Source organism: Anguilla rostrata, chromosome 1 (assembly GCF_018555375.3).
Source record: "Anguilla rostrata isolate EN2019 chromosome 1, ASM1855537v3, whole genome shotgun sequence".
Taxonomy (NCBI): Eukaryota; Metazoa; Chordata; class Actinopteri; order Anguilliformes; family Anguillidae; genus Anguilla; species Anguilla rostrata.
Window position 1 is genome coordinate 59,267,327 of NC_057933.1, and position 23,323 is coordinate 59,290,649.

Genomic DNA, 23,323 nt, shown 5'->3' on the forward strand with positions numbered 1-23,323 from the left:
TCATTACACAGAAGCTAGGCACATTGTTGTATGTCTGCAGGTCCCTCTCGTCCTCTATAGACCCCATCATGCATAGCCAGTTCTGGATGGCTCTACTAAAAACATGACAGTAACATTCACCTACTGGGCAGGGATGGTTAGAAACACTGCAAGATGTACCTTGCCAACAATATGAGATAATGCTATGATGAGAATGCATCCCTGGAAGCCTTGGATGCAACTTTTTTCCCCAAACAAGTAAAAATGTATCATTTAGTCATGGAAAAAAAAAAACATAATCAATTAAATGGCACACAACATCTTAAGGCTGTTTTGAATAACCATCCACAATTCAAGTTCTTTTTCAAATGCTGGAGTAGCACAACTGAATAAAATTCAGATACTGTTTTGACAATGCTTGTCACAAAAATAACAAAACAAAACCAAAAAAAAGTGTACAAATTTCAAAATTTGAAATCTTTATCCTTTAGTTACAGGAATTTTCAGTGCCTTAAAACTGTTAGCTGGGTGGGTTGCTACAAATAAAATGTGGCCGCATGTTTTATCTACCTACTAAGGAGCCCTTTGCAAACCTTTTATTTAAGTGGGGAACTGTGGGTAGGGAACAACTATTTTAATCAGAAGTAGGGGTTGCGGTCATTGATTCCATCATCCAGTATTTTATATCTAATTTAAAATATGATATAGAAATATGAAAACATTAGAAAGCCTCTAAATAACAACTTACAAGTTGGCTATCATCAGGAGTTTGAGCCTCCAAATTTGTGCAGATTGATATACATAATTTTAAATTTCCAACATCCTTGTCACCATGACTACTAGACTGGGACTTGGGTGAGTCAAGAATCATAGGCCAGTGTTCGAAATAAGGGAGAGCCACCCTCCCCCGATTGAAATCTCTGGCGCTGCATCTTCGAGATTACTGATCTAAATGCCTTCAGCAAGTAAGTGCTCAACTGCATAAATAGTTGATTTGTAAAATGTAAGCTGTGTCACCTACGATAAAGGTTCTTTCATTGGAAGTAAATGTAAGCAATAATGTCCTTTCACACTCTTGCACGGCAAACACCAAAAAAGTTTTGACTTTAAACAATATGGTGTCCATGCACACCAGTTACACGCAAGGAGCCAGATGTGTACATGTGGTACCAGCAGGGGTTCTGTATGATACAGCATGTACTGTACGAAATAACGACCAGGGAAGAACAAATTACAAAAGCAATAGTTATTTCTTTTAATATTTTTTTTAAATTTACACAACAGATTCATAATTTTACAAATGATTTTGTAGTAAAAATATATTTTTTTTTTTACAAAAAAGAGCTTGTTTAAATATCTTTTGTTTCGTTTATTTTCTTTCAAATGCATTCACATACGAGGAGTACCCAGCTGTACGGCAGACAATTCTAATTGTGAGTGAAAGTGTCCATGGGTGTTTGCATTTATTGCAGTCATTAACAGGAAAGCAATGCAACAAAAAAACAATGGAAAAACAGCTTTCAGGGTGAACTCAAAGAAATTGCATAACACAACTATATATTCAAACCTTTAATTCAGAAACAGAAATAAATAAATACACGGAAATGGAGGAAGTAGCAGCATTGGGTTTGGGAATTTTTTGGTAGATGTTAAAGAATTTAGACTACTTAAACACTGAGAAATTGGATAATAATTATAAATTTGCATGTGATCATATAGGCCCAATATGAAGGGTTTTCCACTTGTATAAAAAGTTCATTGATTCAGATAAATAAACAATGATTCACTGATCACACCATTTCGATGCATAACCAAATTTAAAGTCCACAACCATCAGTCTGAAATAATTTAAATACATATCCCAGTTCTGTTGTCTCTTACTGAATGAGATGCATCTGCTAAGGGTTAATGTACAAGGCACTGTAATGAATTATATGTTTTTGAATCTTCTACTAAACCCTTTCCTACTTCACCTATGAATGTTGGTGCAAACCTCATCTTTGATTCATTGAAAAAAATGAGAGATGGAATTTACTAAACTAAGTACGACTATATAGTGACTGAATCATGTATAATATATATATATATAATAATAATAATAATAATAATAATAATAATAATAAATACCACTTCCACAAGTACAGAAGAATGGTAAATAGGTACAACTTAGGCTATATGTGAATAATGAATGAACAAATACATCGACTTACAAACAAATGTGAACAATTAGTCTAGTGCAGTGATTTTAAAGGACAAACTAAATCAAAGCATCTCTGTCTTTAGACCCAACAGACAATGCTCAGCTGTAATAGGTGCCTGGTATAGTTTCCCTGTAAGCTGAATAAATAAATTATAAATAATGAAATGAGCAGTATGGACTGAATCAGTCACAGGTCACAAACACATTCAGTGTATTTCTGGTTGAGTAAATGTCAAGCTGTCATGACAAAACAATGATTATGTTAGCATATGGCATAAATAGAGACATCTCTGTAGTCCATGATAAGATGTACTAATATCTGAAAAAAACAGCCCTACAAAACACTGCTTTGCGACTCATGTACAGCATAATATAATAATTTTAGACATGAAAAATGCAGGGTAAAATACTGAGTCAGTCCATTAGAGCTGATGGGATAATTTACTCAAAGGCATGAGACAAAAATAGCAACTAACAAAGAAAACTATGGACAGCATATATGCAGCAATGGGAATTTAGGGTGCGACCATATTTCTTTATTCTATCTGTTCCATATTCAGGCATTCATAAGGGGTACCACAGTCTATCACCACTGTCTCATCTCTTTTTAAGAAAACTGAAGCAAGGAAGTGTATGAAACTAAGAGGCTTGTGAAGAGACTCACTGAAACAGGATTCTGCCATTTCTGTGAAGTGAAAGGCATATCTGAATCGGCGTTATCAACTCACGTCCACCCCAATGCTTTATATTTATATATATATATATATTTATGTTTTATATATAGCACAAAAATATAGGTGGTGAATGCTCCTCATATATATGCAAGTAGATTTACAGATAGGTTAAATTTAAAAAAGCACTCTCAGAGTGCATATAAGGTAAGGAAAGATAACTCCACTCGTAGTTGTGAAGATGGGTTTTCATCAGTCGATATCAATATCAGTTGATATAGGACTCCGATGTCTTTCCGATGCACATCGTTCATTGGTTCCTGAAAAGTGTGCTTTAAAATATACGTGGACGTGCATCTTCTGGACTCAGAAGCGTGACGACATTTATCTTGGCAAAGCATTAGAACAAAAAAGACGTCCACTTTGCCAACTTTGTTAAACCATTGTGCAGACAGTGTTGAGGTTGGGGTCAAATCGAACAGCTTTTCCTTCTATGGATTTTGCGTTGGTGTTGTACATGGGGTTTTCAAAGGCTGCCTGGCCGTTGTTGTTCTCATGCGGTGAACAGCCTGAATACTGCATCTTAGGTGTGGTCCTGCAAAGAATCCATACAGTTCACATTGGTGAAAGGAGGCCATTTTCACACTTGGAAACCAAAATAAACCCAATGATGATTTTGACATGTACTCTGAATGCCTGGGCAAGTGTGATGCTGCTTGGGAACAGTACAATCTACAATCTCAGGAATGTGAAGCGTATGCATATAAATATGCAAATGCCGTTTCTTATTATTTCTTGAACACCAAAAAATCCATAATAGATTACAAAATATTCTACCAAGAAGCTTCTTGCTGTAATTTTTGTAACTATATACAGTGAATATTGACAAAACAGCCAGGGTCACTTAAACCACAGACTGTGGTTGTTAGGCAGACCCAGCTTCCTTTATGAGTTTTAGAGGACTACAGACTACATGCACAGACATGCCCATATGACACTTGCTGTTGAATTCATATGCAGTTCCACCTCCTTGGGAGCGGGCTTATAATCATACAGCTCCAGATCTCTCAGGTTTCATATTAGGCCCAGTATTCATATTCTGAGTGCAGGTGGAGGTGCGTTATATTACTGTAGGTGCATATGGAGTGCCCTTGGAGTCCATACAATCATAGATTCCATACATGTTGAATTTGTTCCTCAGAATATGTTTGAAGATCACGTTTGCATGGAATTATGAAGAAATGGCAATTTTCCCATAAATAATAGCAGAGGCACTTGCCTAAATACGACTAAATCAATCGGTAAAAAGGCACCATAACACATAGCGAGAGATACGGAAGGAGCAGCACACATACCGCTGTTTATAGAGGTAAAACCCAAAGCCTGCAGATATCAGGGCGAGAAAAGGCACGAGGATTGCTATGGCAACAGAGGCACTGCTGGTACCAGAGGGAGTACTGGAGGAGTTATCGCTCTGTGACACGTTCAGACCTGGGAGGAAAAAGCACATGCTTCAATACATATACATCATTACAGCAAAGTGGAACATGCTAATTATCACTGTTAAGAGGGCTCTGGTCAAATCAATTGTAACACACGTTCGGAATTATAAGTGTAATCATATTGTCAATAGCATAATTTTCATCATCGTCATCACACCACAGTCATTACCCTCCATCAATCAATTTGAATTAATATAGTACCATTTGCAATTTGATTGTCAAAGAGCACTTCATCATTGCCGTTAGCTGAACTGTTGATTATAGTGAGGATTTGAAAAATAATTCTGTCTCTTTCTATGCCCGGCTTTTTATCAGACTAACATTGCTTTCTGTAAGTTTTCTAGCTTACCCAAAAGAGATTACTTCAGTTCTGCTCTGACGTCTATTACCCTGCTACAAAATCCAGAAGTGCTCCCTGCGTTGTTTCTTTGCAGGCAAGAATTCATGATTTTAGAGAGAAATTTATGCAAACTTGGTGCATGGGGTTAAGCTAAGCAGTGACACAGTGGATCACAGACCGATTTTGGATAATCATGATATTTTTAAATAATGATCAGAGGTACCTATTCTCTGCAGTCCGAACTGGCCGTAGTCTTTACCCTGTATGAAGCCTTGGAACACATAGGTGGCACCATCGGGTTCTGCTGAAACCTGGATCAAAAGGAGATACAGAGTTAATCCAGCTAGCCCCGACCGCACGTGTCAAGACTGCAGGCCTCTGATATAAAAAAGCAATGGATAAGACGGGCTACCATTACAGACTGATATCAGATACCATCAGTGTTGCACAAAACATTCTCGGGTAGACTTTCACTCCAAAGAATATGGAATTCTCAGAAACAGCAAAAAAACAAAAATAATAAATAAATAAATAAATAAATAAATAAATTAGCCTATTATGTCCCCTTAAAAACAACATTATGGTTGATTATTTAATACATTGAATTACCAGCTTTAAAAGCAGATCATAGTGCATTTCAAAATTTTTCTGCATATATTTTTTAATTTTATGTTAATATGGTGACATTCAAAAGCACAGTAAAATCACTATTAACAGTACATTATTATAATTTTTATACAGTTATTTCAGATAATTGCAATCATCATAAAGTCTGCAATATAAGCCACATTTAATTGCACAATGCTTTTCTCTCTCATTTCAGTATACTTTCCACCTGCATAAGACTGGCCATGACAATTTAGAAGTAACACCATAACAACGTTTATAAATTCCTTTTATAATCACTGTTCACAGTAATGGCATACAATTCAGGGAAAATGATCATTTTGGTCAGTGGTTCAGTTCTGGCCTATTTAATAGCAGTACACACTTTTTCTTTAACAACGGTATGTGCATGAATTTCATCACAGTAAGCATCATGATTGACTTTCATGAATGCACCACCCTCCTAAAAAAGGCATTTCTGCACATAGCTTAAATCGCGCAGAGCAGAAAACATTACATCGGTCAGCGGGGGACGGCGCCATCCCGCAGGTTACCGTGTACTTACAAAACCGTCCATGGACCAGGTCTGGTCTTTAATCCTGCTCAGCACCACGTGAGATGCTGCTGTCGCGTGGTACACAAAGAGCATTAGCCTCGCCTCCTGGCTTTTATAAACTCCTGCATTTCAGGGGAGAGGAACAGCACAATAAAGAAGTTATCAGCATGCAGCACAAAGACTTCCATGTCCTCTCCTGAATTTGATGGGGTCTGTCACCTATTACGGCTGTAAATTCACTGGTGCCTTTTTGAATGGGGAAAAAAAGAGATGGAATTTGAATTATTTTTGAACTGGACCACTTTTCTATATATAGCTGCGTTCTGAAGCAGAGCATTAAAAATGAGATTATTTAAAAATTTTTGAAATTGGCAGCAGTATTGTGCTCTTGTGCCACTGCTACACTTATTTGTTTCCATACTACAAGACACACAGTGTACTACAGGAAAACTAGCACCAATCAGAAGAGGTACGCATCTCTCACTGATGAAAACTGGTAATCTATAAGCACCCAGTAAGTATTGAGGTTTGTGGTAACCCCAGTTGAGCCAAAAGCCACTCTTTTCTGGTAAGATGAAATCAATTATGTTTTGCTAAAGCAGACTCCCAGTCAAAGCCAGCTAATGACAAAACCCTGGCTTTTATAATGAAGATGCTTGCTACATGCATGATTTAATATGATTACTCCTATAGGCTGCATGTCTACTCTCAAGGAAAGATTAATGATCTAGCCTAAAGTCCTGCATCAGCTCAGAGGACGTATTGATGGGGAACAGCGTATGAGTACAATTATGTTTTCACGCACTGATGAAATGATATGCTGTATTACATTACTTTATGCACTTTAATTATGTGGGGCTTTAATTACAGATTTTTCCTCTGTTTCTTTTTAAATAAGATTGTGTGAATTCTGTTCTTACATCATTACTGTGAAACAGTCCTGTGACACTATGTTTGTTTTCAGGTACTTACTCACCTTGCTAAAGGAACAAGAAAAATAACTAAATCACAAATTAGCACACATAAAAGGTCTGCCAAGGATCTGCCATCACAGCCTGCACATGCTTCACAGTAGTAAAACCAAGGTCTGTTCTGCAGACCTACTGGGCCATTCTCACAAAGCCACATTATTTTAAAAGCTTTCACATTTACCCCCCTAAAAATACTCTGCTGTTTCTTGCGCACTGAAACACTAGATTGATTCAAACGCAGGTTCCCTTTTCAGCAGGAAATGGAAAGCTGGACTCTTCCTTCATATTCATAGTAATTATATACGCTCACTTTTGCATGAAACATTTCTGCCAATCTGATGGCCAGATATCCAGAATTACGTACCAGATGGCATACAATGAGGCAGAGCTGGCAATTACCAAGAATGTGCAAATGGAAAGAGGAGGAATTCTTTGAGAACCCTGAAAAAGTGTTATACAAATGCATTTCTCATTTTAACTTTGCAGGTAAACAGAAGGCTGCGATAATCTCTACCCATATTTAACTGACATTAAAACTGGATTCCATTTCAAGCAACATTTTTAAACCATTGCTACTTTCCCCCCTCGCTCAACATTTCCTGTCAATTTCAGTTGAATCATCGCACTCACAACACTGTATAAGGCGACAGAATCCCTAGCAGCTAGACCACACCTAAATGCTGTTCTGTTGTAAGCACAACTGTTCCGGAAAATAAAACTGCTGTGTCTGAGGGTGGCTGAAGGCGGTGACTGACCCTTACCTGACAGCAGCAGCTCCATATGACTGTTCGTCAGTGTAACGTTGACCCTCCCCGTGGTCATATTAAAGCTTGTGACAGTCAATGTCATTGGGTGCTTCCGGCCTCTGTATTCATATGAGCCTTTCCAGATGTAGTCAGGAGTGAAGACATCATCAGGCACTGCAATAGGGAACATGGCAACTTACAGTGAAAAGGGCCCTGTTACTGTACATCCTCAAATAATAATGGCCACGCTTGCAGACTGTTTAATGGTTTAAATAATTAAATATTTATGTCATTTAAAAAATGTGTAACCACTGCAGACTTTGTTTAAAGGTTTAAATAATTGAATATTCCTGTAATTTAAAAAATTGCAATGTGACCATAGAGGTGATATAATAGAAAGGATACCAACTTGAGTCTCTGTGAAAATGACACATTTACTGATAATGCAAAACAATAAAGAACAAGGGAACAAGAGGAGGAATTAACACTTAATTAAGAGTCATGTTGCTTACCAGTTATTTTGGGACTTGGTGTTCCTGGTACAGGTTTAATTGTTTTCTCAGACAATTTTGAGCCAGCTAAAGTAAAAGAGTAAAAAAAAAACCATCCTTAGCATATTCCTTCTCAGTATGTACTCTCTCACTATATCGACTCCTGAAAGTGAACTTCATTTCTCACAAGGCTGAAGATGCATACCTTCCAGGCTGTTGCTAAAACTGGGACTGGCGCTCTACAATTGACACGCATAGTGACAGAACAGCAGTGAACAGAAGAGATCAAAAAGCTTAAAACGGAGAGTGATGCAATGTTGCTACATGCTGCCAAACCTGGAATTCATATGCTAGCAAGAATACAATTATCAATGAAGAGATTTGTCAAAGCCTAATGTCAACCATGAAACGAAAGCAATGATAATAATTGTTGCATTTGTGATTCTGTTAATACTGATGGTTTAATAAAGCAAGCATTTCTTAAAAATTAATAGGTGAAGAGAGATACAATTAGAATGCAGAAAAACGAACATTATGGAACATACTCAGCAAACTATCATGCCTGATGGTTAGTTGTTGCCTTAAATCATTTGTGTAAAATCACAAACTAAATTCAAGTGGCTTTTGCAGTTACACAACTGTATTGTTAATTATTATTCAAAAATACTTTTAATAAGCTTTGCCAGTTATTTTAGGTTTTGCATGACATTATTAATCTTAAGTCATAATAGTTTGTTTAGTGTAAAATGCACATAGAATGCGGCCTGATCTATACATGCTTTACTCTGCTCACCAACTCTATGCACAAGGACAGTTACACGGATAATGGGATTTACTCAAGAAGGACATGTTCCTGGATCAACAGCCACTGTTGTTCCTGGAACAACACTCCTATTGACCAATCATTTCCCTCTGATGTCATCAGTGCTGTGCCGAACAACCCCAAACCCCTGAGCCATTTCAAAATTCCGTCCAAATTGCCCCAGTTTCCAGAGAGATAAGCACATTTTGTGCACCATAGCTCTGCATTTCTGTTTGCAAAATTTTACAAAATCACAGATTTGTTGAAAATATTAGTGGCACCTTATTTCCATCATTTGTACTGTATATATGAGCACTATTAGTGGCTTGCATTTGTAGCTGAGGAAGTGCAGTGACTAACTGAGCTAAGATTACTAGCTAGTTGCTAAGTAACACCTTACAGTTCTCAAATAAGCAATGACGAATCGTAACAAAAACATGATAGGCTAATAAACTTGCATGTACTTATTAATGAAATAATTAATTACAGTACTAAATAATATTTAGATTAATTATTTGGTAACATTTTAGTCACTAGAAAATATTGCCCATATTCAGGATTGAATTCAGGAGTGTTTATCGGGATATACTGTATGTGCTAAGGTTGATCCAGGATCATCATCGGATCATCTATGCTGAAATAGATTTGCAAATGTTGATCCTTGATATATTTCTCAATGTTTATCGAGGATGATCATCACTGTGTTGATCCTGGACATATTTGCAAGTGTTTATCCAGGACGATCATCACCATGGTAATCCTGAATAGATTTTCTAATTCTGGATATTTGCCGACGTTGATCTAGGATGATCCGCACCATGTTGATCTCATATACTGGCAAATTATTATCTGGGGTGATCATGACAGTGTTGTTTCTACATTTTCAAATGTTGATCCTGGACAGACTTGCTAATGTTGATACAGGATTTTCATTACCATTTTCATGGATAACAATACATTTAAAAAACAAAGAAAACCAATCCACATTTTGAAAACATTATTTTCTCTAAAACAACTGAAGGTGGCCCTTATATTACTTATTGTGAATAATTTGGAATTAAAAAACAAACATGGCAGAAAAGCAGGGCCATCTGGAGAATTTTGAAATGGCTCAGGGGGAGGCTGTTCAGCACAGACTGATGACATCAGAGAACAATTATTGGTTAACTGGAATGTTGTTCCAGGAAAAATAGTGTTGAACCGGGAGCATATCCCACTTGCCTAAATCACATTGTGCCAGTATACACATCTGTGTTACACCACACTTCTACCAGTTAGGGTGCACTCGGCTGCACGAGTTCTGTTGGTTAGTCATAGCGGGGAATTAGATCTAGACTTGTAGCCAGAGGGTTACAAGCTTTCATGTCTGGTGGGAAAGGCCTTGTGCTCCTCACCACGGCTTTTAACCTGAGCTAACTGCTTTAGCACATATCCAGCTGTATAAGGAGATGACATATAAAATCCTACTTCCAACAATCCAAATCCAATTCAACTGTATGTTTCCCTGGATAAGGATTACAAGCAGACAAAGTAATAACCTATGACAGGTGCTGCAGTTATCTTTTAAGAACACAAGGCCCTGTATCCACACTGACGGACCAGAACACATTAAGCACAGCGTGTTTCAGCAGCTCACCTCGGCACACTGGCATTTTCCCCGTCCACATCCCGTCGGACCTGCACACCCGATGCTCAGATCCCCCAGAAAGGAAGAAGCCATTCTGGCAGCTGTAGACAAGGGTGTACCCAAAGCCAGGCAGGTCCATTCCCACTACGTTCACATGAGAGGGGCTGTCTGGCTGCTTGCAGGAATGGGCTGAAGGGAGGGAACACAGGCTCTTATGAAACCAACACAAAGTCATTCTTTCTCCATTAAACCCCATTACAGGCAGGTTGGTCAGCACAGGCCTGCTGGTTTGCTTGTTCCATATCTTCAATGAAAGGCGCAGCTGTCTGGAATAATGCCTTAAATCGCCTGAAATCCAGCAACCAGGAGCTGGACCGGCCTCCTTCAAAATGGACAAACTTCAGAAACTTCTGTCAGTTGACAGAAAATATGCTTCTAACACTGTATCATTGAGATTTGACAGACATAAGGTGGAAAGGCAGAATAATGCTTCCAAGTGATGTACTGAATTTCTCATTTTCTGTTTGTGTGCGGTGCACATCAGATGTCTGGAAACATATCACACAAAGAACATCTGAAGGTCAACAGCTGCCCCAAGGAGGATGTAGGCACTTCACTGTATGCTCTATTCTCACATGTGTGGCTCATTCACAATGGACTGGATGAATTAAATCTAAAGAAAATAGAAAATGTGATTATTACTGTCACACCTTCAGAACATTGACTATTCATGTAAAATTACATGTCCTTGTGAGCTACCTTTGCTTTACATTCTGATGATACGAAATATCAGTGCCAGCTAATTATTAACAAGTGAATCATGTAACAGGTTTTCAATATTTTGAACAAGAAATGCATGTGTTTAAAAAAAAAAAGCATTATTACAACTTACAAAAATAAAGCACAAATATATACAATGAATAAGAATGGCAAAAAGTTAACAATTATTGTATTTTTTAAACACAACAATTGAACTTCTGCATAAAACATATAGCTTAGTATATAATATACAGTAACACAGAAACCTATCAGCCTTTATAAAATTATTAGTCCATGCCCACTTTTATACTAAGTTATACAAACCAGATATTTTTTGTGGTATTTTTAAAATAATATTTTATGATTGCTGTGCATATTGACAGACTGAGCATCAACAGTAAAAATAAAAAGGATGATAAATGAACTCATGATGCATCATCTTAACTGTAGTATCATGCCAAAAAAGCGTTTCTCCAAGAAAATGTTGTCATTTCCATAGCCAGCACTAGAGACAAGCTTGGCATGTAGTGGGATGAACTGGCATCCATAATTTTCCACTGGGGCCATTTCCGAAGTCTAAGAAATAAAAAAAACCGAATGCCCTTTTCATCGTGTTGATGCTGACAAACCGTGCACTCTGCACTAGGCCTTGTTCTACGCATCCGAGCGGTAGCGAGAAAATGTCATTTTAGGAAGTTAGGCATTACTGTCAAACTTGCTTAAGTGACAGCTTAATTTTTATACCTGAAAAAATTGTCATTTTAGGCTTTTTGATAACCCTCTGAAGAGGTGGTTACTGGGAGAAAAGCATTCCTCTGTCATTCCCAAAAATAAAAAAATAAATACTGAGGTCTGTGCTATAAATCAACGTATTTTTTAGGTCTTTGGAAGATTCTCTAGACATAGAAATCCACGGAAATCCATGTATGAGCTCCAATACCATGCATAGTTACATCTGGATGAGTGATGTGAGTGCCCTTATAAAATTATCCATCATTATCCATCATCATTATTATCCATATAATTGTCCTTTTCATTTATATTTTCTTTTTTTAATCAAGGAATGACGTTTTTTTTTTGTTTAATGTCAAATCAAACTCACTGACTTTATCATTGCTGATCATACTTTATTATATTTATGTACTATTTTTGTCAGTAGCAATAATGACGATGGAAATGAAGGACAGAAGAACAATTTTCAGACAGCTGAAAGCACAGAAGTACAAAAAAAAACATACACTTGAGTATGTCAAGCATACTGGGCTCTTCACAATGGGATGCCCAGATTCGGCCTGACCTTTGCTGCACGGAGGTTTCACAAGAAAACACGTACATAATGTGCTGACCTTCTCCTCAAAAAAGTGTTTTCCCCAGATTTTAGCCATAGTTGTACAAAAAGTTCCATTTAGCTCATTATACCATCAAGGAGGTAAAGAAGAATACATTTATAGGATCTGTAGAATACTTAACAGTCTAAGGCTTAAAGTATCAAAATGTGATTTTGGTGATTCAAACAATTATACACACAGCACGACACAATTATAATTGGATGAATAAATTCCAATCTGTCTTCCGAAATCAAGAGGCAGCTGTTAATGCATCATGTCAGCAAAGTTTCTCCTGATGCATTTTTCATGACTTCTTACTTTGAATGCCACAATGACAGGGAGAGTGTGTATAATCTCCATATTCCAAAAATACAGGAATGCAAGGTGACACAGGGACAAGCCATCTTAAAAGTTTTTGTTTCCCAGAACAATCCCTTTACGTTGGCAAACATTCTCAAATTTGTCCGATTATCTGGATATCAGTGCACATAATTTTTAAGACAAATAAAGCACTGGAGGAACATTCTTATTCCATTTAAGTTTATCCAGTTTGGATGGGCATTTGTGTTAACTTTACCAAAGAATGTATATAGTGCCATGTAGAGATCCTCCTTATCGAAGTAAGCAACAGGAACTGGGGCAAATGATCACAACAGCCAAAAACCTGGAAAATGAGAGTTATTGTGTAGCTGTTGAACATGACTGCCTACATGCTATCAGTGCTAAGCAATGCAAAAACCTCAGATGCTCCAACTTTAACTAGCAAGTTAACAACACTGTGTGCTAACTGTTCATTAGCATTCAGTTACATTATGGTTATGGGACAATCACATCTTTTTGATGAGAAGGTTTTTGATGATACATCCAGTATATGTTATTTTCATGGTCTATAGTATGTCTGGCATCATTTAAAAAGAAAAATGTTTGTGTGTGTGTACCTGTATGAAATAAAGCAAAAAGCTAGGAGTAAGGATATAGTGATTTTCAGTGTATGACCCTTGTTTGACAACCTATTTTGGTATTGTGACCTTTTGCCTGTGTGGATATCCAGCAGTATGCTTGCAGGCAGACCACTCTTTTACACTGCCTGCGTTGTCTGTAACAGCTATATTTTCAAGACCCTCTGTGTGTCTTAGTTAGACTCTATGAAAGAGCTGGAATTTTTTCTCTTCTGTTCGTTTTCAAATTCAAGGCCTGGTGAACTCGCTGAGGGAAACACATTCACTGTTGTTCAGCGCATATATTGTGCATGTTTCCTCCCCCCCCAGGGGCCTGGCTCTCACTGGGCTACAGCATGTATAACTAAAAAACCGTAGTCCTCTTCTCACCACCATAGCCTCTTTGACTTGCCGACAGCGTACTGTATGGCTGCAAGCGTTAAGTGAGAGAGCCTACAGTAAATCACCCTGTGTGGTACCTTCCCACTGTAAGCCCTACCAATGAGCTTTGGCTTGACTGGTAAGTGTGAGAGTAGCCCATGGGTTCTGAGGACAGAAGGCAATTTTTGACAAAAGTCAAATCTTCTTATTTATAATTCTGTACATAGGGTGGTCTGTGTTTATTTATTGATTTATTATTATTATTACATCACAAGCCTCATGTATTATTGATATACATATATACGAAAAAGAGAGAGGCTAGAAAGAAAAAGGAGAGATAGACAGCGAGCACTTTAGCTGAGGATTCACATCAGTGAAATATGGCCAACAAAATATTTTTATAATTATTTCATGATAAATATTGTTAAATTTAGAAATATGTGGTAGAAAGTGTTTGTTATTTTTGTCTGGGCATGCAGCCACTCTTCATTTGGAAGCCGGAGAGCCCTGTGGCAGAACGCTCTCCTTTCTATGCAGAGCACGGCACATCTGGGGAAATCATGCGCCATTATGGAAATCATTTTTAAAATCAAGTTTTCTTTGAGTTTTTCCTCACGACATTAATTTAGGAGCCACTTATTGCACCTGCCGGGCAGGCATTGTGAAATGAGCGCTCTCCGCTGCCACAGGTGCAACAATACACAGCCTCATATCGCCGAATTGAACAGTGCTCTGTGTGAGCCACGTCGGGTGTGATTACATGTACATTTATCAGTTCGGAGGCATGGCTATTCTGAAGGCTTTCACAGCCGCAGAGAGCGCAGCAGCAGACACTGGGCGTGGTGTTCTGCAGGATTACTGATTGCAGAAACTCGGAAAAGGTCTCGGGGCACACTCGTGCAGTAAGGCCGGGGGCACAGGAAATGCAAAAACAATGAAACACACCGAGAGGTTAATAACAAAGTTACTCCGGAGAGTGCTGCGAACTCACGGATGCATTCAGGCTGGGAACCGCTCCAGGTGAAGTCGGGCTGACACAGTCGGGTGGTTGAGCCCTGTAGAAGGTAAGAGGGCTGGCACTGGAAATGTATCACACTGCCCACCTGCGATGGAGGGACAAATGCATTACTAACCACACCCAATTACGCTTGATTTATTTAACCTTTAATTCACATTGAGACTGCAAGAGTGAGCTGAAAAGGTACGCTGTCGACCATGCATATTCAAAGGAACAGGTACTAGCATTATAAGACCTGGCACACACAGCAATACCTGTTCTTCTTCATCACAAAAGAACAGAAATTCTTCTTGGAATATACATTCATAGAGGGTCTATGAAGCTTTTACCTCACATTAATTTCCGCAACAAAATAACTTTATAAATCTTACAAAAGCACTTGCTCAGGAGATTTTGTTAGATGGCTGACCGTAAGTCAAGGCACATCATGACTCATACCTGAGAGTAATATTTAATATATCATACGTTATGTCATCTTTCATAAAGCACTGAATTTACTTTCCAGTAATTTAGATTTTCATGACATGTCAATACGGATGGTTTAATGCAGTATATTCTCAGGACAATATGTGACAATATTTTTCTGTCCCCCTCTTGTGAAGTCGCCTGTGCATCACAGACCTGAGTGCTGGTGAAACAGATACCTCTGTGCTTAACAATGCTTTCTGGCTTAATTATTGTGAGCCAGAAAGCATTATTAAACATGCAGTCTATGAATGCATCATTATTACAGTGGTCATTATGATAAATACTGGAGACATGGGTTATCTAAATGACAAGATGATAATATCTTCCTCACTTCATTAGAACGTCATTATAATTTGGTGAATACATTCCTGTTCTGTTCAGTGCAGGGCTAGACAAATGATTTATGACAGCAGTATGTTATATTTCAGTGTTTCTGTGAAACTTGGTCATTATGTATGGTTTGAGGTTTTACTGGAAACAAGCTTTGCAAAGTGGCTGACAAAATTATTACTGTGAGTACAACTTCCCGACGATCTGGAAAAACCTTGTTCAAAGTTATGCATGTGGCAAATCTGTTATTATCTCTCCTCAGAAAATCAAATTAAAACTGTGCCAAAGGCTGCTCTCTTGTTTCCAGGAGAGGTTTGTGTGTGAACATAAGGACATAAATGATCATGTTCGTGTGGATCATGATAAAAGCGCTGTTTTTCTTCCCATCGAGCAGATGCACTGGGAGATGGCAGTGTGTATCTGCAGGTCCTGCTGTGATGGAAGCTCGTGCACAGGCAGCCCCAGTGAGACTCCATAAGGACACGGCCAAGGAAGCAGACAAACAAATGCCTGTCTGCCGCTCTCCTTCCCCGAGTCCTTATCTACTGTCAGTTGGCAACGCTCACTTGCTGTCGATGTGCTGATTTTCAGGCAAAAAAATAGTTATCTTGCTGTTTAGAACCTAATGAAGAACAGCCTTTCCTCCGGCCGGCTTTTCTAGAAGAGTAAAGTGTGTGAATGTGGTATATGTATGATGTATGGCACATACATGCATGCTAGGAGCGTGGACTTGTTGACTGTATGACTGATAATAAGGGTGATAATAAGAACCTCTCTTTTAACATTGGTAGGTGACATTTCTTTGGTTATTATCATCAACATACAGTACATAACATAAGTGTACATATAAAATCTAGGATAAATAATCCCTCTGTAATGTCACGTGAAAAGTTAAATGCAATTAATCACAAATGGTACAATTATCCAAAAGACAAAAAGCTGGAAAACATATTTTAATGACAGTATAATATTAATATCTGGACTAGCCATGAATCATGAACAATATTGTGCAAAACTGCATCAACATATCTACAGGTTCCTAACTGATCAAAGTTATAAAGTAGAAAATTACCTCATCACAAATCAGAAATAGCTAATCCCCCCATGTTTTTTATCTTTACAAATGTTGCAACAGAAGTATATTGCATTCATTTACAGAGCCCCAACCACAAATTTGCCCAGGGAGCCATTGCTTCCTAAACCAAAATACACTTTTTGGGTACCAAAATGCCAAATGAGGAATAAAAGAAAACTATTATAAACGAAACCCACAACTCTCTACCTTCCCCCTTTCTACATGTAAGGCTGTTTGCTTTCTGCTTCGTCTTTCTCACTAGCCTTCAGGTTGTGAAAGTGAATATACTAGCCTTGCCTGTCTTTATGTCACTTTAAACTGAACATCCACAAAAAATAATTGGGGATGGTATTAACATGTCATGTCTTTCACCCGTTATTCAGATTCAGAACCAACCCTACTTATCAATTCACTACAACACCTACAGAATGTGCCTACAGTATGCAATTATGTTATATCTCCCAGATAACCACTGTACCACAGTCCTTTATTACTGAAATGTAATTTGCATTTTTATAAAGCAAGCTTTGATAGCTGGAAGTGAAAAATGAAAACAAACCATGGACACCATGTGTATTCACTGGATTGTTCATGTTTTGACCATCATTATCAGACGTCCACATTATTTAAGAAACAGAGAGGTGGAAAAGTACTGGTACTAGTAAAAGTACTAGTTTGGCTCTGTCCTCCAACACATTGGATTTGAAATAAAATAATGCATATGAGATTAAAGTGCTGACTGTCAGCTTTAATTTTGAGGGTATTTACATCAATATCCGGGTAATCCATGTAGGAAGTACAACCCTTTTTTACACAGTCCTTTCATTTTAGGGGAGCAAAAGTAAAGGGACAACAGGCTGCTCAACTGTTTCTTGCCAATTTGAGTGTCTTTGCATCATTAATTCATGCACAAAAAAGATAACAAAAGGACTAGAGTTTCTAGGTGTGAAATTTGAATTTAGTCTGTTGCTGTTATCTTTCAACATGAAGACCAAATTAATGCCAGTAAAGCAGGCCATACGAAAAATCCATATAAATCGATCAGAGACATAGCCAAAACATTTGTCGGGTCCAAATGAACTGTTTGATACGTTGCTAGAAAGCAAGAACGCACTGATCAACTCAGAAGCTGCAAACAACTTGGTAGATCATGGAAGACCACTAATGTGGATGACTGAAGAATACTTTAAATTGTAAGGAAAACCCCCTTTTCAACAGTTGAACAGATCAGGAACACTCTCCAGGATGGAGGCACAGGTGTGCGAAAGACTACCATAAAGAGAAGACTACATTAGCATAACCTCAGGGGGTTTTCTGCAAGATGCACACAGAATATATTGCAAAGAATAAGCTATTTTGAGTTCCTGTCTCCACTAATGATCAACGCAAATATTTTTGGCCAAATTTGCAGCCAGTTACATTGCAATATGGAGCTCTAATTTAACTTTCTATGGTAAAGGTACATACTGTGTAATATTATTTCAATGGCAATACTATATCTCTGTGTTGATGCCCCTCTAGCATAATCAATAGTTTTTGTTTTATTACTGACTGCAAAATATTCTGGTACATTGTGACAAGGTTACCCTTGCATTAAAACCACATTTTCCTGGCAGATTGAAAACCTTTTTTAAAATACCACTGTGGGATAGTAATCACATCCTTAAGGACTTGATCCCCTTTACACTCAGTCAGCTCAAATTTTAAGAAAATGCCAAAGGGGCGAAAACATAGCTGACTGTCATAGCAAGCCATCTGCACTGCTCCAAATATATACAAATATTTAGCTTGTTTACAGGACTTAAGCATCCCTGAAGCTTTTTTCTAAGAATAAAAGACAGCTTGGACCCTGCGATGCACAGTAAGAGGTGCTTAAGCCTGCGAACTAGGAAAAGTGTTTCCATTTACACAGTGATGGGAGAATGGGGCTATGCACCCCAGAATCTGTGTGATCTACCATATGCTGTCAATCTCAAACACAGCACAGGGATTGCTCTGAAAAAGCAGAGATGACACAACACTACGATGTGTTCCAATCGGCGAATCAGTGATAGAGTAATAGTAAGTTCTATTTTGTAAGAGTCAGTAGAATTTTAAGCATTCTCACATGTTTTGTTTCATAACAGCACAAGAACCAAACTCCACAGTGAGAACTTGATTTAAGCAGTCAGATTTAAGTATGTGGATGATTATGCTAATAATGCAAAACACTCAAATCTGAGTCTCCATGAGAACTGAGAACGAGGATCAAATTGCATATGTAAACAGGACAAATTATAATTTATATATTTAAACCATAAGCTGTTTAAGATTCAAAGACTGTTAAAGGATATTACATTCAGAAACATACAACCAGGCAGTTTCAAGAACACTGGAGAAAAAAAAAACCCTTAAACGACCTTGAGGTTCTCGTATTCACAATTAACCAGTTTCAAGGTCTTCAAGGACATGTGGAAACACTGTATTGCACTTTATTTTTATGTTATATAATAATAATTATGCTATTTTTTACTTACACCTTTTTACTTTTCTAATTTCCGTGTTTTAGTTTTCATTTTATTTTTCATTATGTGGAAAGGGTGTGATTTCTTAGAATTGTCAATATTACAAGAATGGCAAGTTACAACTGAATTTTCACAACTATGTTTCACAGAAATTAAACAAGCCATGTTTCAAAGCAGAGCACTCAGCATTTTCCTACATTCATTAAAATAACTTGGTACTGTTTTTTCATCTTGCCAAGAGCGTGCAGTCTTTATGTGTGTGAACACAAGTTTTAATATTGGCCAAACTAGTAATACAGAAGCCAGCTAGTGGGCGGGCTTAGCAGCAAAGTGTCTGATAACATGGTACTATAGGATTTTCAGTTGCCAAAAGCCTTCTGCTTTTTATTCACAGACTAGTTGTATAACTACTTTGGTAGTGAGTGTCTATTCATGCAAGCTCTTGCATTACCAGTTTTTTTTATCCAGGCTTTGTGGTGTATTTGCTAGCTAGTTAGCTACTTAGTACTTACTAACTTAGTTACACGTTCTATGTTTGTTTTCCCAGGACATTACAGTCAAGACTGTGCTGGCTGCCAGACTCATTGAATCATTGAGAATGCATTTGCAATTTGTGCACAAAATGTTAAAAGAGCTCTGCATTTTACAGACTAAATTCAAATATGATTTAACATTTTGTGAATGAAATAAGCACTTTTTATGTCGTGCACAAAATGCAGTAAGTTGTTTCTTTATTTTGCTACATGAAAAACATCTTGTGGCACAAAATGCATGAAATTTAAAATACATTTGGCACCCAATACTGTTTAAGTTTTCTAGCTGTTTTAAGTTATACAATGCAATGCTATTTTCAAGGTCACAAGTCATACTCTATAAATGTACTGTTTACTTGATGCCTGCTGAGATTTTTTTTTTTTTTGCTGTATCAGCAATACTCTATTTGTCAGGAACCTATCTTGGTTTAACTCACAGGGAAAATGGGGATAATTTAGTTATTTCAGTCTCTCCTCTGGGTTCAAATAGAACTGCATGGAAATAAATCACTCTGATAGGCCATTTAAATGGTTCAAAATGAAACCAGTTTTGGTGAAGTAATGTTTACATAAGGAATTAATGGGCTCAATTCATTTTTAGAGGCATTTTTTTTGCATTTTGTTTTCATACTGTCAGTTCAGGAAAGTGTAGACATCCCCTGTTCTCTTCCAAAATTTCATATGGAGGAGATGTTGATACAATTGTGGATTAGGCCGGGGGGGTTAATACAGTTCTGCTATATTATCATAGATGCAGCACGTCCCCCCCCGCCCCGTTTGCCCCCTCCCCAGACAGTCGACGCCTCTCTCCAGACGGATGGCACCCTTGGCAATCACATATGCTGGCTAGAACCAGCCATGGACTGGGCTTATGAAAAAGTTTGATGACCAATTTGTACAAGCCTCTGCCTGAAATTGAGAAATGAGGTGCATCAGTTACACCTGATTTATGACTGTAATGTTTCTTTTTATGCCTTTGTTTCCATTCTCACGTCAAGGTTCTCAAGGCGGGAAATAAAGCATCTATATAAAAAGTGATTCCTATTCTCATCACATCATTGTTGTCGTTGTGTGAACATTGATTATTAATGCTAGCCGACAGTCTCAAATCCCACACATAACACTGGTAATGGGGTGGACTGTTTAAAAAAAAAAAAAAAAATTCCTTATCCTTTCTTTTAGGCCATAGTCTCTAGCACATTTAAAAATAGCATACAGAACAGAACAGAGCTGAAAGCTATTCCACATCACTCACCTTGAAGCCCGAGGTTCTGTTCAGAGAGCCATGCCGAGGTGTTCCAGGGTTCTCACATGTAGTGCGGGTTGGTTCTAGGGAAGAAGAGAACGGAACTCAGGTCTGATATTGACAAATTTCTACAATTTACAATATACAGTAAATGTCTTCAAGACTTTAGAGGTCATGCCCAGTGAAATGTCTGAACGCTCAAACCCTCTGTTGGCCTGCATGTTGATGATATAAATGCATTCAGTCTGTTTTTGCCTCCCATACACAATTTCTGTTTTCACAGTGGGTACCTAATGGAGAGATTTGATTTCAGTTGGCCTTCATTTTCCCAATAATCCTAACAATACGGACTTTGTTCCTCAGACATTCTGACTGCTTGGGTGATCTATCAACATAAGCTCCGGGGCACTTTCATCAACTGGAATTAAATCACAAGTATTCTGCAAGACAGAAGACAGTGGCTAATCAACACTTCTCTGAATATACTGCAGAATTTGAGATGCAATGAAAAAAGACAGAGGAAACATTGGAGCAAGTGAACAGATAACAAAAGCACTTAGTAAAGCACTTTATCCAACTGGTGTCACTTAAATTGATTTATAAAACTTCTGTAAATCATGGCTGTCCTCTAGCATCCAAGAGAGTCCACCTCACAAGAGCATAGCTTTTACACTAAGGAGTGCGTTAAACAGAATGTACTTAAATACAAAGCATGTATACAACTCCCCTGGAGCAGAGGGTGGGGGTGACACAGAATAGGAAACATCCTTGTCAGCATTTTTGACTGTTGCAGTTCTACCTCAAAAACATTGTAAGCTTATACTTGCAAAGAAACACTTTTGAAGTTTCATTCAGTTTTATCCTGTCACAGCTATGACACCTGACTAATGTCATAGAATTTCAAAAGCCTTCTAGAGATTAAACCTTTTTCCCAGCAGTTTACCTAAGAGATATGTCTAATTTGAGCCTGAATCTTTAAAAAAAGGCACATGGAAAATGGCTTACCTAGCGTAATGAGAATGAGGCATCAAAAAGCACAAAATGGATGACACTATCATCTCCACTATTTGATTCAATGAGTTAAAGAGATAATATTGTTTAGTTGGAGTGCAAAGTCTTTTGATTGGTTTGTACAATTAATAAAAGGCTCAAATGTACCTGTCCCATCACTAGGTGCAGAGAACACAGATCACTTGGCCATCTCAAGGTTTTTAGCAAATATTTTTTATACCAAACATTGTAATGGGGTTTTAGAACAATACTCAATTTTTACTATTATTATTATGTCAATGAGAATGTATTTTGCGGATAGTGAAGCAAAAATGAGTTGCCCCTGGCAGTTGATATTTTCATCATGCACGGTCTTGAGTGCTGAGACTACCCACCCCCCTCTTTACAGATTAAAGCCGTGCATGGTAACAGTTCAAAATCATCACACGCTTTTATCTTATCAAAGAGCATTGTTGCGTAGGCAAGCCTACGCCGGAAAAACTCCTCTGCAAAGCATTTAAGCAGGTCTGTTGAAAAATGGCCTTTAGGCAGCAAAAAAGTACTCGAGTAAACGCAAGGACAAATCAGCTTACAATCATTCAGGGAAAAGCGTAAAGTGTCCCCACCCCTCCTCCACACGGAATCACGCTCAATCCTGTTTCCTCCCCTGGCTGTTATCTATGTAAGCGCTCCCCTGACGCGTTACGGTACCTATGCATCGCGGCTGGGTCCCGCTCCAGGTGCCGTCGGCTTGGCAGATGCGCGTTGTGGAGCCCACGGGGATGTAGGGGGCGCTGCAGCTGAAGGACACCTCCGACTGGTAGATGAAACTGCGTCCTTCCCTCGTACCCTGCACCGGAATGCCGGGGTCCCCACAGAATCTGGCTGCAAAGATGACGGTACTGAATGTTTAATGTCTGAAATGTGCCAGGATGCTGCAATGCGGCCACACGGATTATACCACGTTATATGACACTGTCATTTAAAATGCCCTAAATCACAATAAATCCACAGGTTGTTTGATTCTTATTTGCCCCATTTCAGGTAATGACGGCTCGGGAACTTGCTTTACTTACTGTCCTCGGTGCCATTCAGGCGTGCTTTGGGTTAATATGCACCCGGATAAATAAATCAAAAGTGTTGGAATTCGGAATTACGCATACACATCAAATGTCAAGCAACTCTGAATTGCATTAGTGAGACCCACAGGAATGTGGATGCCCAGAGCTAGGAGGCACCAATTATGACAGAGATAAAAAGGA

At 38.2% G+C, this 23,323-nt stretch overlaps 1 protein-coding gene across 4 annotated transcripts in view; it reads right to left on the reverse strand.

The window, feature by feature from the left end:
* Positions 1-1,210: 1,210 nt before the first annotated feature.
* Positions 1,211-23,323, reverse strand: part of LOC135260434 (CUB and sushi domain-containing protein 3-like) — a 325,294-nt gene continuing 303,181 nt past the window's right edge. For all 4 annotated transcript variants that reach the window (XM_064345673.1, XM_064345666.1, XM_064345659.1 and 1 more), the window contains 10 exons: positions 22,773-22,946; positions 21,081-21,154; positions 14,889-15,000; positions 10,501-10,680; positions 8,084-8,149; positions 7,587-7,745; positions 5,864-5,976; positions 4,916-5,003; positions 4,206-4,341; positions 1,211-3,445 (listed from right to left, as the gene is read on the reverse strand). In XM_064345673.1, coding sequence (XP_064201743.1) covers positions 3,286-3,445; positions 4,206-4,341; positions 4,916-5,003; positions 5,864-5,976; positions 7,587-7,745; positions 8,084-8,149; positions 10,501-10,680; positions 14,889-15,000; positions 21,081-21,154; positions 22,773-22,946 — 1,262 coding nt within the window. In that variant the 3' untranslated portion in view covers positions 1,211-3,285. The remainder of the gene's footprint in view (positions 3,446-4,205; positions 4,342-4,915; positions 5,004-5,863; positions 5,977-7,586; positions 7,746-8,083; positions 8,150-10,500; positions 10,681-14,888; positions 15,001-21,080; positions 21,155-22,772; positions 22,947-23,323) is intronic.